This window comes from Capra hircus, chromosome 11 (genome assembly GCF_001704415.2).
Source record: "Capra hircus breed San Clemente chromosome 11, ASM170441v1, whole genome shotgun sequence".
Classification (NCBI taxonomy): domain Eukaryota; kingdom Metazoa; phylum Chordata; class Mammalia; order Artiodactyla; family Bovidae; genus Capra; species Capra hircus.
Window position 1 is genome coordinate 428,130 of NC_030818.1, and position 16,494 is coordinate 444,623.

General features: G+C 41.6%; 1 protein-coding gene across 2 annotated transcripts in view; it reads left to right on the forward strand.

Moving 5' to 3' along the window:
• The window catches only part of ANAPC1 (anaphase promoting complex subunit 1), a 95,602-nt gene that overhangs the window by 37,903 nt on the left and 41,205 nt on the right, over positions 1-16,494 (forward strand). For both annotated transcript variants that reach the window (XM_018054804.1, XM_018054805.1), the window contains exons 22-29: positions 3,266-3,344; positions 3,741-3,777; positions 3,859-3,929; positions 5,932-6,110; positions 8,078-8,292; positions 10,045-10,163; positions 11,167-11,438; positions 14,000-14,234. In XM_018054804.1, coding sequence (XP_017910293.1) covers positions 3,266-3,344; positions 3,741-3,777; positions 3,859-3,929; positions 5,932-6,110; positions 8,078-8,292; positions 10,045-10,163; positions 11,167-11,438; positions 14,000-14,234 — 1,207 coding nt within the window. The remainder of the gene's footprint in view (positions 1-3,265; positions 3,345-3,740; positions 3,778-3,858; positions 3,930-5,931; positions 6,111-8,077; positions 8,293-10,044; positions 10,164-11,166; positions 11,439-13,999; positions 14,235-16,494) is intronic.

Below are 16,494 nucleotides of genomic sequence, written 5' to 3' on the forward strand. Positions count from 1 at the left end.
AATTCCCTCCTGCTTTGAGCTTCTTTCAAGTATTGCTGTAGCAGGAGTTCATTGCACTTAATTGCTGAGTGTTGGCTATACATTGTGTGCCTATATATATCACATTGGTTTATCCATTCATCCATTGACAATACTTGAGTTGACTCCAGTTTTTAAGCAGTTATAAATACAGCTGCCATAGACATTCATGTCTAGGTTTTTGTGTGAACAAAAGTTTTCATTTCTCTAGGGTAGGTACCCAGAGGCGGGATTGATGGCCATATAGCAAGTATATATTAAGATTAGTATATTTGAGAAACTGTAAGCTGTTTTTCAGAGTCTCTGTTATTTGTTGTTCAGCTGCCAACTTGTGTCCAGCTGTTTGCGACCCCATGAACTGCAGCACACCAGGCTCCTCTGTCTTTCAGTGTCTCCCAGAGTTTGCTCAAATTCATGTCCGTTGAGTCAGCGATGTTATCTAATCATCTTATCCTCTGCCACCCTCTTCTCCTTTTGCCTTCTTCCTAGCATCAGGGTCTTTTCCAATGAATTAGCTCTTCGCATGAGGTGGCCAAAGTATGGAAACTTCAGCTTCATCATCAATCCTTCCAATGAATATTCAGGGTTAATTTCCTTTAGGATTGACTGGTTGGATCTTCTTGCAGTCCAAGGCACTCTCAAAAGTCTTCTCCAATACCACAATTCAAAAGCATCGTTCTTTGGTGCTCAGCCCTTCTTTATCGTCAGACTTTCACAGCTGTACATTACTAATGGAAAAACCATAGCTTTGACTATACGGCCTTTGTTGGCAGAGTAATGTGTCTGCTTTTTAATACACTGTCTAGGTTTGTCATAGCTTTTCTTCCAAGAAGGAAGCAGTCATTAATTTCATGTATGTTTCATGTATTTGTATTTCCACCATCAGTGTGTGAGTGTTCCAGTTTCCCTGCATGCATTCTGGTCAGTTTTTGGTATTGTCATGATTTGTAAATTTTCTCCTTCTTATAGATGTGCAGTGATAACTCATTGTGGTTTAAATATGCATTTTCCTCATGGCTAGTGATATTTTGAATGTGCCTACATAGGAGGTTTTGTCAGATACATGGGTCTGAAGTATTTTCTCCTGTGGTTTGTCGTGTCCTGTTGCTCTCTTAATGCTTCCTTTGTGGAGCACAAATATTTAATTTTGATGCAGCCAGTTTATCCACTTTTTCCTGTATGGATAGTGCGTTTGGTGTCATGTCTATAAATTCATTATCCAAGTCAGAAAGATTTTCTCCTGTTTTTGTCCAGAAATTTTACAGTTTCCTGTTTTATAATTAGATCCGTGATCCATTTTGTTAAATTTTTTTAAATCAGATGTGAGGTTTATGTTGAGATTTTTATTCCATTTGAATGGTCAGTTTTTTTAAACATCAGTTGTTGGGAACACTATTCTTTCTCTTTTGCAGTTTTTCAGAAATAAGTTGACGACATATTTGTAGGTCTGTCTCTGGGCTTTTTATTCTAGTCCATTGGTCTGTGTTGTGGTCCACACACTCTTGATTACTGTAGCTTTATAGTCAGTCTTAAAATTGGTTACTGTGACTCTTCCTTCCTTTACTTTTCTTTTTTAAAATTATTTTAGCTATTTTAATTCCTTTGCCTTTTCCTTTAAATTTTATAATTGGCTTATCCATAGCTACAAAAAATCCTACTTGAATTTTTTTTAATGAAATAATTTTTATTAAAAAAAATTAACTCACATTATTAATACATAGTTAATCCAAGATCAGAGCTGATTCAGATAGAGCCAAAGGGCATCAGTAAAGGTAAGTTCCTTCACAGTAACGTCCCTTGGTCCCCTTATACTGGAGCAGCCTGCCGAGAGGTCTTCTGTGGACCTTTCTTGAGATGGGGCTTTCCCAGGCTTGTAGGAGAACCAGATCTTTTGTCTCCTGTCTCAGATATCACTGGACTAGGTAAATGTCCTTGCTCCCCACCTGCTCCTCCTTTACTCTGTGTCCTGCTTCCTTCATGTTGAGAGAGGCTTCAGTACCTGCCATGGCTCTGAAATAGACATGCAGAATGGTGATTCTGCTTTTTTAAAAAAAAAGCTGATAAAATATATATAACATATTATTATTTTAATTGTTTTTAAGTGTACGATTCAGTGGCGATCAGTCCATTCACAATGTATTAAGAGCAGCTCAATACTTTTTCATTCCTTGCTGCTTATGTGGAAACATTTAGGTGAATTCACCAGATACTTTGGTTCTGTACAACTCCGCTAAAATGGGGTAGACTCAGTGTTACAGCTCCCCAAGAGGGAGCCAGAGATACATGAATAAGCCAAAGGTATTCTGTGTCCAGCTTACACTAGTCAACTTACAGATACTCATGTCATAGCATATCTTTCTTAGATACGATGTCAGCGACTTTTAGGAACCTATCATCTGTAGTGTCTGTACCGGTTTAGAGTTAGGACTTGAAGACCCTCCAGCACTGTGTTGAGATTTTGATAAGATCATGCTGCCACTTTCTTTCCGAAAAAAAGCTGTAGGTGCAGATCTTAGTGGTAATAGCAAATACTCAAAGGAGAACTTTGAAGGCTGAAGTGGAGAAGGGCCTTGAGGCGTAGAGAGTTAGGGTTTACCTCGCCCCAAGTTGGGGCGCTACTGGTAAAGAGCCCACCCGCCGGTGCAGGAGACATGAGAGTCCTGGATTCAATCCCTGGGTCAGGAAGGTCCCCCGGAGGAGGAAATGGCACCCCACTCCAGTGTTCTTGCTTGGAGAACCCCATGGACAGAGGAGCCTGGTGGTCTACAGTCCCTAGGGTCGCAAAGAGTCAGGCATGACTGAAAGGACTCGGCATCCACTCAACACAAATGACGCAAATGTCAATCAGTTTGTAAGTAGATAAGCAGAGGTTGGTACATATTTCTAATGGAATACCCCTCAGCAGTGAAAAGAAAGAAACTGCTGACACACACAGTAATGTGGATGAATTTCACCAAAGTGCTGAGTTGATGAAACAGGACACAGAAGACAACATGTTCTGTGACTCCATTTGCAGGGTATTGAAGAAGAAGCAAAATACAGGAAGAGAAAAAAGAAGCGTTATTTATTCCCAGTAGTTCCCAAGGGCACTTTCTGGTGTGATGCAAGCATTCTGTGTCCTGACTGTGGTTATATGATTGTATAACATTTGTCAAAACAGAGCTCTGTATCTAAAATGGGCTAGTTTTCCTGTCTGTGCTTATGCCTCAAGAGTTTAAGAAATAATGTTAAGTTTCTCCTTATGCAGAGTATTGCACTCTACATACTTGGTGACGAAAGCTCTCTCTCTGATGAATCCTCACAGTATTTATCCAGAATAAGTATCGGTAAGTCAGTCTCACATTAGGCTTCCCCAGACAAATTTTTATAGATGTCAGTATCAGAGTTGAAATTAAAAAATGAAAACTTTTCTAAGTGTACTTCAGGTGCTGTGTCTTGCTTCATTTTAGAGGTGACAAAATCGCAGTTCTAGTCTTGAGTCCGCAACTGACTTTCAGAGACCAAGATTACTAAAAATCTGACAAACTACATTTTCAGTATGTCTAAAAAGGGCTGTTTTAGCCCCGGGGAAATGATCATTCTTTCCAGCCTGCCAGAGCACTGCGTATTTTGTTGTTTTTTAGGAGATCTTTATCTGTAATTTTTCTTTCCAAATGTCTTCTATATGTTGCGTGCTTTCTTTACCAGGATAACTATCAAAATAAAGTTTTGTTCTGTTTTAGCGCCCCAGAAGCCGCAAGCAGAACAAGAGGAGAGCAGGTGACTTTTATTCAGTTTGTGCCTTTACGCTGTCTATTTCACGGCTTCCTGTTTAATAACCTCGTGTTTGTTCTCTTGCAGGCTTAGTTTCAGCCATTCTACGTCGGTTTCTAGCCTAGCTGAGAGATTAGTTGTCTGGATGACTAATGTAGGTAAGGCCATCTTTGTTACCTTTCATGTGTCTTTGAAATCCCTTCCTTGGACTGCTCTTTCCTAACCAGGCCCTGTGTCCTCAGAGCATGCTAGAGCTGGGAGGCATGAGAAGGCAGGGCCTCTAGCTCCACAGAAGGATCCCACAGGGTTGTATGATGGCCCCCCTGAGCCACCCTTTCTTTGCTTGACGGTCTCACAGCTTCCCTCTACTGATATCTTGGGTATCAGCCTTTTCTCCTTTGGTGGATGGAAAATCTTTGTCTTTCCTCTGAGACCAGTAGAGGCTGTGGCTTTGTAGAGTGGCCCCAGAATGGAGAATGCTAATCACTACACATTCAGATTTGAAGTTGTTAAATACTCAGATACCAGAAGCGTTTATTTCTGGCAAAATTTTGAATGATCCAGGCCAGGGATTTTATGCACCAAGAGGCAGATTCACCTGGGACAAGGGAGAGGAAGGCGAAGAGTTTATCCTCTGTTCCTAAAGATTGTGCCTCTGGGTTTTAAGCTGAGGAAACAACCAAAACTTTATGTGAAAATGAACTAAAATGTTTTAAAAATATTGACAGTATGAAAACATAAAAGAATGAGGATGTTATAAAATAGTATGTTAGAAAATAGTGCTTTAATGAATATTACCAGAGGTTTCTGAATTCTTATTTAGAGAATATTCTAAATGACTTGAGTTTTTCACTCTTCTTTTTTGTTATGCTTCCTTGAAAATTCCAGTAATTGTCATGTAGTATTACCAGTAAGATAATTATGCTGAAAAATGTTGGATGAGTTCTATTTATTTGTATATTACATAGTATTTAGTATAAGTGTCATTCTCAAATAAAGTAACATTTTTACCTCTGTAATTAACCAATTTTCTGTGTTAATAAATACAGTAAAATATTATAAAATTTAGAAAATCATTTCAGAAAAAATTTACCTGAGGCTGTGAAAAATTTTTTAGTGAAATATGGTATATATACAAGAAAGTGTATGAAATGTGTTTAGAGAATAATAGTAAAGTGAGCGTTGATGTCCTGGTCGCCCACTGTTAGAAATAAAGCATTGTCAGTGTAGTAGAAAGCCCTGTGGATCTAGTCCTTGATATCCCCTCACACACCTTGCTGCTACAGGTAACCATTGATGCAGCACCCATCCTAAATTTTGTTACCGTCTGTCATTTTTTTTTATCACCTTCATATATTAATTAGTATTATATGTTTTTTAACTTTATGTAACTCAGTGTAGATATAAGTATGTTTTTTACTACCTTATTTTCCTCAATATTATTTATAGATTTATCCATGTTGACTCACATAGCAGAAGGTCATTCATTCATTTCACTGCTATATAATCTATTGCTTGGATATATCACAACTTATTTATCCATTCTGTTGATGATGGAAACTGGACTCTTTCCTCCCTTACCATTTTTTGCCATAATGAACGATGCTGACGAACATTTTAATGCTTACCTCCTTGTTCCCTGTGTGCGTGTTTCTGTATGGCTACTGACGGACTGTAGGGGTGAACCTGACTATACACGCTGTGTTTTCCGAGGTGGTTGGCTCTGTATACGCCACCATCCTCTGTGGAAGAGAATTGCTGTTGCTCTGTGTAGTTATGAACACTTGGCATTGGCTGGCTCTAATATCTGTCTGTCAGATGAGCATGGATGTTCATTTCCTAGTGGATTTAATTTGCATCTCTCTGACCACTCATTGGACAGAGCATCTTTTCGTATGTTCATTGACCATTTGTGTTTCCTCTTAGGGAAGGGTCTTTTTGTCCTTTGATTTTCCTATTGGATTGTGCTTTTCTCTTAAAGTTTTTAGGAATTTTTTTCCCCCCCTAAAGAAAACTGATGTCAAGATGCTGGTCTGGTAGCAGAATGAATACCATCGGTTTGTTGCTATTTGTTAGGGTAGAGTTTACTAACTTCATTCGGAGAATTGGGACAGTGGCTAAATCTGACTGAAGAATTTTCTCTTTTCCTTCCGTTTCAAGGTTTCACTTTAAGAGACTTGGAAACACTTCCCTTTGGAATAGCTCTTCCCATCCGAGATGCGATTTATCACTGTCGGGAGCAGCCTGCTTCAGACTGGCCGGAAGCTGTCTGCCTCTTGATTGGACGTCAGGATCTTTCCAAGCAGGCCTGCGAAGGAAACTTGCCCAAAGGAAAATCTGTGAGTATCACCATGGAAAGTCCATGTTCAGTTTTAGCCTCAGTAGAATTAGAGTAGAGCTGTCCTCCATTTTCCTTTAAGAATTTTTGCAAGTGTATGTATCAGATTATCTTTTATTATATGCTAGATAGATATGCTTTAAAATAGGATAAATTATATTCATTGTAGATTGAACATAGAGATAGATTTTGGGAATGCTCTGTCTTACCTGCACCTCTCTTTGCCTTGAGTCAGGACAAGTGTTGAGTCAGTGGACAGCTACCATGACTGATTCCCTGCTTGTACCACGTTAGTAGCTAACTGCCGCTGCTGTTTAGTTGCTAAGTTGCTGTTGAGTTGGCGGCCCCATGGACTGTAGTCCACAAGGCTCCCCTGTCCATGGGATTCTCCAGGCCAGAACGCTGGAGTGGGTTGCCGTCTCCTACTCCAGGGGTTTGTCCTGACCCAGTGACTGAATGCGCATCTCCGGCGTTGGCTGGCAGACCCTTCACCACTGAGCTGCCAGGGAGGCCACACCTACCTTCCAATCTGCACTTAAGTAAGAAGTTTTAGGTGAATTGGTGTTTGTCTTATTTTAAATAGAAGACCAAAAATTTTTTTGTTAGTAATATGATTATCTTTCCCTCAACCAAGATTAAGTTGTTAGCATTTAGACCTCTTTTGTTACTATGAATGAGACCATCATTAGCCTTAAAGCTAAATGATACTGATAATCGTTCATCTGTATTTATATGTCCTTTTAAGTGCTTCCCTGGTGGCTCAGACGGTAAAGCGTCTGTATACAATGCAGGAGACCTGGGTTCGATCCCTGGGTCGGGAAGTTCCCTGGAGAAGGAAAAGGCAACCCACTCCAGTACTCTTGCCTAGAAAATCCCATGGATGGAGGAGCGTGGTGTCCATGGGGTCGCAAAGAGTCGGACACGACTGAGCAAATTCACTTTCACTTTAAGTAATTCTAGCTAAATTCAGTTTGTTCAGTTACTTCAGGTTACGTTTTGTAACTCGTCTCAAATTAAATTTATCAGCTATTTGGGTCTATATTTTATTACTGACTCACCAATTGGAATATAGTTCCTTTTAAAATTAGATATTCCATAGAAATTATAATAAATTTTTAGCAACTAAAGTGAGACTGATTTTTAATCATATCTTCCAGTATTCTTTTTCCTGGTTAATGTTGCTTCCACATTAAATGTTGCAAGATTTTAGCCTTTCGTCTAGGAATTAATCTTTTGTGAAAGGAGTAGAAAACTGTGAGAAAACAAGATTTCTGCTATTTCTTCTGTTTTGAAGTCTGATTGAATCATTTGGCCTGGGAAGTTAAAGCACATGCTAAGATCATGAGGACAGAATGATAAGCAGGCAGTTAACTCTCCTCACTTGTTTTGCTGCATTTAATTCCTTTCCTTTTAAGAAACATACTTGGAACATACTTAGGACAAACAAAGAAAAGTGAAAACCAACCATGATCCATTCTGTTTAAAGGATGGAAGTGAGAAAGTATTAGTCTGACCTCCTCCAGCCCTTGGTTGATACCTTTCCAGGTTGTTTTCTTCTGCTTCTGCTAATTAAAGACAGTATTTACATTGGTGTTGGTTCTTTAGCAACATTGTGTGGAGTTAATCTTCTGTTGCCAGTAATATGTTTCCTCTTCAGAATATTTAGAATATAGTTTGATTTTTATAATTTATTTCGAATATTCCTTTCTGTGAGATCAGCTGCCTGACTAGTATTCTAAATTGAAAGCTTTCCCTTTGGCTGAGTAAAGACTCTTTCCAGGCAGGCAGTACAGTTAGAGAATTTCTGGGTAGGAGCCCGTATGCCTGGGAGCCTGAGCCAGCCCTCTTTGGCATATGCTTTTGTTTGCGTTGATGTAGACTTGGCACCTCGTCCTGTGCATTCTCATGTTCAGTAAATGTGCGTTGGCGGGTTTTTAAGCTAGTATTACAACCAAGTCTGTTACTCAGGTGCTCTCATCAGATGTTCCTTCAGGAACAGAAACAGAGGAGGAGGATGATGGCATGAATGACATGAATCAGGAGGTGATGTCGTTAATATGGAGCGAAGACTTGCGCGTGCAGGACGTGCGAAGGCTCCTCCAGAGTGCACATCCTGTCCGCGTCAATGTGGTGCAGTACCCAGAACTCAGTGACCACGAGTTCATCGAGGAAAAAGAGAACAGGTAAAGGCAGACGTCGGCTGCCGGAATCTAAGTAAAAAGGTACCGAGTGCTGCCTCAGCTTGCTCAGCTGGAGGGGCGGGCATGACCGTGGCACCCGCCCACGCCTCACAGGGCTGCTCAGGAGCCAAGCGGGCTGCTCCTGCCTAGGCTTGGAGCACTGCTGGGGGCCCCGCAGAGCACAGTGCCGTCAGGCGCCTCTGTTACCCGAGGCCGGCGGCTTTGTGAGGCTGTCTTTCCTCACCCTTCACATTGCTGGGGTCAGATGGTCTGCCAGTCTGTGGATGTCTGTAGGTGCCACCGTTTAGTTGGCAGTGGTTTTCCTTTCTTAGCACGTCATGAAATAGTGATGCATCTTAAAATCAGCTGCATCTTAAATGGAAGGGCACACAGGTTTTGTTTTCATTATTGTAATTTTGTGGATTATGTATTCTGTTTCTGCTAAAAAGGCTATGGGGTATAGCATTCTGGCCTAATTCTAAATTTCCCTGATTACAGATTACTGTGGGGCAGTGTTCTTAAAGAGTCATCTTAGGACAGTGAGGTGCTCCTCTCCAGTGAATGAGAAAAGCAGGCATATTGTATGTACAGTAAGGGAGAGAGCATGCTTGTGAATAGCTTTGTCTGCAGAGAGAGGTTTAGCTTCTTGTTAGCCTCAGAAAGGATACTTCTGTGTCTTCAGATAGAGCTTGTAGTATTCCCTGGTTATAAATGCTCCTACTTCCACAACTTCTGTTTGATGCCACTTATTTTAAGATAGAAGCAAGTTTAAAAGTGGTGGATTAGTTTCAGAGTATAGCCTGGAAAAGGAAATGGCAACCCACTCCAGTATTCTTGCCTGGAAAATCCCATGGACAAAAGAATGAGATACGATTTACTGACTAAACAAAAACATAGCCTATAGAAGCCATTTAACCTTGAACATAGTTGGCATATAGTGCTATTAGTTCCGTGAATGCTAGCCATCGAGCAGATGAAATGACTTCCCTGTTCTGGGGACAGCATGAAATCCACTCACCTCCACAACAAGGACTTCTTTCTTTTTCTCCTGTGTGCAGGCCGTGGAGGGGGCGCTAGGGCTGTGTTCACAAAGAGGATGAGAGGAGGGGCCCAGCTACACTGGCAACAGCACAGTGAGGAACCCAGCAAATCCTATGTTTTCCTCTGAGAAGGTTCAGTTCGGTTGCCCAGTCGTGGGTTAGCATTATTGAAAGGAGAATTTTACGTTTTCCTTTTTGAATGCTTAGGGAGAGTGGGCCTGGTGTGTAGAATAGCTGGTTTTAATTCAAAGTGACTATGAAGCAGAAGAAGGAATGTGTCTCCCTCTTAGAGTTTCTGATGGGAGTGCGTGCATAGTTAGTTGCTCAGGCATACCCAACCGTTTGCAGCCCTTTGGACTGCAGCCCGCCAGGCTCCTCTGTCCATGGGATTCTCCAGGCAGGAATATTGGAGTGGGTTGCCATTTCCTCCTCCAGGGGGTCTTCCCGACCCAAGGACTGACCCTGCCGCTCCGTCATTGGCAGGAGGATTCTTTCCCTGCTAAGCCATAGCGGAAGCCCTCTAATGGGAGTCAGAGTATGAAAAAGAATAACCGTGTTTAGATGACTGACCCACGTCTTTGTAGGGATTTGTTTTGATGTGGCTTCTTCTTTCACAGCACTGCTGCTTTTAAAATACTCACTACAGATTGCACTCCAGTTTTTTCTTTTGTCTGTTTAAATTTTTTTCACATGACGGCTTTCATCTTGATTACAGATTGCTCCAGTTGTGCCAGCGAACTATGGCTCTCCCAGTGGGACGGGGAATGTTCACCTTGTTTTCGTACCACCCCGTGCCAACAGAACCGTTGCCTATTCCTAAGCTGAATTTAACTGGTATGTTAAACTCTGGGTCAGTGAGAAAGGAAAATGACTAATTATATGTTTAGTGGAGTTCTTTTTGCATTATCAATATTGTGTCTTATGCATGTGATGAACTGTCATTTTAGAAATTTTTCTTGCTGTTTCATTATTAATCTCTCTGCCCCTTTTGAGAAAGTTAAAGTGTCTGTCATGAACTTGTCACCAATGTGGTACTCTCACAGACCAGCATTTGAGTTAGCTCTTAGGTACCGAAAGCAAATGGTGAATGCAAATATATTTTATGCTGTGTCTTCGTATGTGTGTATATATGTATATAGACTTTTACAAATAAGACACTGTGCGTCTAATTAAAATTTACATAACTTTCAGAACATGTTTCAAACCTTTAGTGAACTGTATAACTGTGCAGTGTTTAGAATATTTATTTTAACTATTCATCCATGACTTAAGCTATTATAGAACATTAAAAATATACAGAGAATTCAGTATTTGCAAGTACACAGTGTAGATTAGAATCAAAACATGCAAGAAAAGGAATTCATAGAGACCCTATCATTATTAACAGTTTATGTGCTCTTCAATAAGTTGACCATAGATTTAAATTTAGTGATTACTCTCTTCTGATTCACAGGGTAACTCAAGTGTATAAAATGATGTTTTTTATATAGATATCTTTGAATGCAATTTGGAACTTTTACTAAAAGCATATAATTAGATTCCTATATATAGAGAGTGACATATATACATAAGAGGTAGAAATAGAACAAATTTTTAAAGGTCTTTTTGAAAATACCATGTTTTCTTAACGTCTAAAGAGAAAGAGAAAAATAGGATGGTACATTTGAAATTAATACTATTGTTATCAATCACACATTGGAATTATTATTCATGTAGCCCCAGATATTATGGGGCTAAGGGTTTTGAATGCAGCAAAGTGGTCTCTGTTCTCAGAAGTCAGTGTAACAGTTCTGATTTTCTGAATTTTCACTCTCCATTTTACATTTCGTCTGACTAGGGCGGGCCCCCCCTCGGAACACGACAGTGGACTTGAACAGTGGGAATATCGACGTGCCCCCCAACATGACCAGCTGGGCCAGCTTCCACAATGGTGTGGCCGCTGGCCTGAAGATAGCCCCTGCCTCCCAGATCGACTCAGCCTGGATTGTCTACAATAAGCCCAAGCATGCCGAGCTAGCCAATGAGTATGCTGGCTTTCTCATGGCCCTGGGCCTTAATGGGCACCTTACCAAGCTGGCCACCCTCAATATCCACGACTACCTAACCAAAGTGAGCACTCGTGCTGCTGGCTCCTGGCCTTGCTCCTCCCCGGGGCTGTTACAGTAGCTCTTCAGGGTCCTGTGCGCTCTTCTTCAGTCATGTCCCTCTAAGTGCATTCTTTTCAGCAGGCAGAGAAATCCTTCTAAAGCGTAAACTGGAACAGATGAAACTGTTCAGTGGCCTTCCATTGCTCTTAGTGTGCCTTCTGGACCCTGTGTGATCCTACTCACTTCTCCAGCCTACTTTGTCCATTTCCTTCCTCTGCTCTTCACGCTCCAGCTGTAGAGCTTGACTGTTCTAGCTCCTCTGCAAACCAGACTCTCTCACGGCCCAAAACGAGTGTTTTTTATTATATTCACGTTGGTATGCATCCATCACTACTGTTAATTTTAGAACATCTTCGTCACCCCGTGAAGAAACCCCCTACCTAGTAGCAGTCAGCTGTTCCCTTCTCTCTCTAGCCTGACAAACTGCTCACCTACTTTTTGTCTCTGTGGATTTGCCAATATGGACCTTTCATAGAAATGAAACCAGACAGTAGCTGGTCTTCTACGGCAGGGTTCTTTTGCTCACTGTAATACTTTCAAGTTTGTCCATGTTATATTAATACCATGCATTAGCTCGTCATTCCTTTTCATTGCTGAGTAGATAGTCACTGTATGGATAGACTGTATTTTATTTTTCCATTCATTGGTTGATGGATGTTTGAGTTTATTCTACTTTTTGACTGTTATGTGTAATACTACTATGAACATTTTGTGTGGATGAATGTTTTCATTTTTCTTCGGTATATTTCTAGGAGTAGAAGTGCTAGTCATTTGGTAACTCTTTTTAAAATTTTGAAGAACTACCAAACTGTTTTCCAGGGTGGCGGCATCATTTTATAATCCCACAAGCAATACGTAAGGGTTCCAATTTCTCTCCATTCTTGCCAACACTTGCTGTTATCTGTCATTTTAATTTTAGTCACCCCAGTAGGTGTGAAGTAATATTGCATTGTGGGTTTGGTTTGCAATGATTTCCCTGATGGCTAATGATACTGAACATCTTTATATGTGCTCATTGGTCATTTATATGTTGTCTGTTGAGAAATGTCCATTCAGATCCTTTGCTTAGTTTTAATTGGTTGAGCTATAAGAGTTCCTTATGTGTTCTGGATACCAGACCATTAACAGGTACACGATTTGCAAAATTTTCTCCCATTGTGCTGTCTCTTGGGTTGTCTTTTCACTTTCTGATAGTGCCTTTGAAGCAAGAAAGTTTCTAACTTGATGAAATCTGGTTCATCTAGGCTTCCCAGGTGGCCCAGTTGGTTAAGAATCTGCCTGTCAGTGTAGGAGATGCAAGAGATGTGGGTTTGACCCCTGGGTCGGGAAGACCCCCTGGAGGAGGAAATGGCAACCCACTCTAGTATTCCTGCCTGGAGAATCCCGCGGCCAGAGGAGCCTGGCGGGCTACAGTCCGTAGGGTCGCAGAGTCGGATATGTCTTAGCGACTGAACAGTGGCAACAACAACTTATCTGTTTCTTCTTTGATTGCTGTGTGCATTTGGTGTCTTACCTAATCAGTTATTTTTTAGCTTAATCCAAGGTCACTTGGGTGTATACTTGTTATGCAGATTTACACTTGTGCTTTTTAAGAGTTTTTTACTTTTAGTTACATCTTGAAGTTAATTTTTATGTTTATTGTAAGGAAAGGGGTCCAATTTCATTCTTTTGCAAGTGGCTCTACAGTTGTCTCAGCACCTGTTTATGAAAAAACTCTTCCCATTGAATTGTCTTGACACACTTGTCGTCATCCAAGCATCACTATTTTTTAATCATCTTGGCATTATCGGCATATATTCCCTCACCTGACATCATTTTCTCTTACTTCCTAAATCTCAGTGACACCCCTCCCCCAACGTCTGCCACTTTTCGTGGCTAATTTGTACTCGTTCTATTATAAGTTTACTTTTTAGAGATTTCTAGTGATACCCTGGTTCCTCTTAATCTAAATTAGGCTCTGTTAGAAATAGATTCACAGACATAGACAACAGACTTGTGGTTGCCAAGGGGGAAAAGCGGAAGGAGAGAGATGGACGGGGAGTTTGGGGCTGGTAGATGCAAACTGTTACATTTAGAAGATAAGCAGCAAGGTCCTACTTACAGCACAGGGAACTGTATCCAGTCTTCTGACAGAGCCATAAGGGAAAAGAATATAAAAAAAGAATGTATGTGTGTGTATAACTGAGTCACTTTGCTGTGCATCAGAGATTAGGTGCAGCACTGAATCAGCTGTACTTCAGTTAAAATAAATTAGGCTCTTAAAATATTCATGTAATTTTTATCTTTTTCATTAAATGAGTTTTTAATAATATATATTTTTTAGCTTAACACATTTTCTCCCCCAAGGGCACTAACTTCATGAGAACAAGGACCATTTCTATTTACTTCGCTTATGTATTGTTGGATCCTCTCACTGTGCCTGTCACATAAAAGTCCTTAATAAAATCACTGGCAGGAAGTATTTTATGAAAGTTGCATATTTGCTTTGGTAGTGACTTGAGCCTCATTCTCTGTTCTGTCCAGGGTCATGAGATGACAAGCATTGGACTGCTGCTTGGTGTCGCTGCTGCTAAGCTAGGCACCATGGATATGTCAGTGACCCGGCTTCTTAGCATCCACATTCCTGCTCTCCTGCCCCCAACGTCCACAGAGCTTGATGTTCCTCACAATGTCCAGGTGGCTGCAGTGGTCGGCATTGGCCTTGTTTATCAAGGGACAGCTCACAGGCATACCGCGGAGGTCCTGTTGGCTGAAATAGGTAGGACTTCAATGCGCTGCGGTCTCATACGTGTTTATTTCCCATTCCACAGGAGCCAAAGTAAAATGATAGTAAGATTGTAAGAATGAAGGGAAAAATAGTAGCTTATGTAAGCATAGAATGAGCTGCACTAATAAGAAAAAATTACAGATAATGTTTTCCACGGCTTATGTTACTCTGCAGGTTGTTAGTCTGCATGCTTACTGTTTGCCAGCCCATTATTGAGCTCCCGTGGCCCCATTTAATGAGGTGGCCTGTGGTCTTTTTTTTTTTGGAAGGGAGTGTGCCATGCGGGTTGAGGAATCTCAGTTCCCTGACTAGGGATTGAACCCAGGACCCCAGTAGTGGAGGCAGAAAGTCCTAACCTCTGGACCACCCTGGAATTCCCGCCTATGGTCTTAAAATCACATGTGAGCATGCTCTTTATCCTGCTCTGTCTTTGCCAGGCATTGTCCAGCAGTGGTCTGCACTTAAGATTCAAAGTTGATTTGATCCCTGAAAGAACAGTGTTTATTCTCTTGGACAACAGCACTTCTAACAGAATGGGAGTGACTGACTCCTCCTTTTTTCCTTTGTGTACTAGTGGGTGTGTTAGTGATGAAATTTAGTTTCTGTGTTTTCAGCTGAGCCTGCATTTTTTTGGAAATGTGTCTTGGATGTTGTCATCTTTTTCTGACAAACGGAGACGCTCTTGGCATCATTAGTGCATTCAGAGTTTAGATATAGCACTTACATGCTTCATTCTGCCCTGTTCAGGGTCTTTCTACATGTGTTTCAGGGTAGCCACAGAATTGGCCCGGGCCTGTTGGCTTCAGGCTCTAGATCGGTGGGTCTGATGCTCAGACTCTGCTCCAAATGACTTTTCCTGGGACCAGCTGGAGGGTGTGCTGCTTCTGTGGTGATGATAGAAGGGCAGGTGGAACCGAATAATGGAGGCACGTTCTACACCTTTGCTTATATTATGCCAGCCAGGCTCCTAGGTCGAAGCCAGTCACAAGTGTTCATGTACAGTAGGAGATGCTGTCGGGAGAGTGGATGTTTATACAGGAGGACTGCAGGGCAGGAATGAATTGGGATCAACAATGTAGTGTGCTATCAGTTCAGTTCAGTTGCTCAGTCCTGTCCGACTCTTTGCAACCTCATGGACTGCAGCACGCCAGGCCTCCCTGTCTATCACCAACTCCCGGAGCTTCCTCAAACTCATGTCCATTGAGTCAGTGATGCCATCCAACTATCTCAACCTCTGTTGTCTCCTTCTCCTCCCGCCTTCAAGCTTTCCCAGCCTCAGGGTCTTTTCCAATGAGTCAACTCTTCGCATGAGGTGGCCAAAGTATTGGAGTTTCAGCTTCAACATCAGTCCTTCCAATGAACACCCAGGACCAATCTCCTTTAGGATGGACTGGTTGGATCTCCTTGTAGTCCAAGGAACTCTCAAGAGTCTTCTCCAACACCACAGTTCAAAAGCATCAATTCTTTGGTGCTCAGCTTTCTTTATAGTCCAACTCTCACATCCATACATGACCACTGGAAAAACCATAGCTCTGAATAGATGGACCTTTGTTGGCAAAGTAATGTCTCTGCTTTTTAATGTGTTGTCTAGGTTGGTCATAACTTTCCTCCCAAGGAGTAGGCGTCTTTTAAATTCCTGGCTGCGGTCACCATCTGCAGGGATTTTGGAGCCCAGAAAAGTCTGTCATGGTTTCCACTGTTTACCCCTCTGTTTGCCATAAAGTGATGGGACCAGAGATGCCATGATCTTGGTTTTCTGAATGTTGAATTTTAAGCCAACTTTTTCACTCTCCTCTTTCACTTTCATTAAGAGGTCTTTAGTTCTTCTTTGTTTTCTGCCATAAGGGTGGTACTCTTGCCTGGAAAATCCCACAGACGAAGGAGCCTGGTGAGCTGCAGTCCATGGGGTCATGAAGAGTCGGACACGACTGAGCGACTTCACTTTCACTTTTCACTTTCGCTTTTCACTTTCATGCATTGGAGAAGGAAATGGCAACCCACTCCAGTGTTCTTGCCTTGAGAATCCCAGGGCCGGCGGAGCCTGGTGGGCTGCCGTGTCTGGGGTCGCACAGAGTTGGACTCAACTGAAGCGACTTAGCAGCAGCAGCAGCATCTACATATCTGAGGTTGTTGATATTTCTCCCTGCAATCTTTATTCCAGCTTGTGCTTCGTCCAGCCCAGCATTTCTCATGATGTACTCTGCATACAAGTTAAATAAGCAGGGTGACAATATACAGCCTTGACGTACTC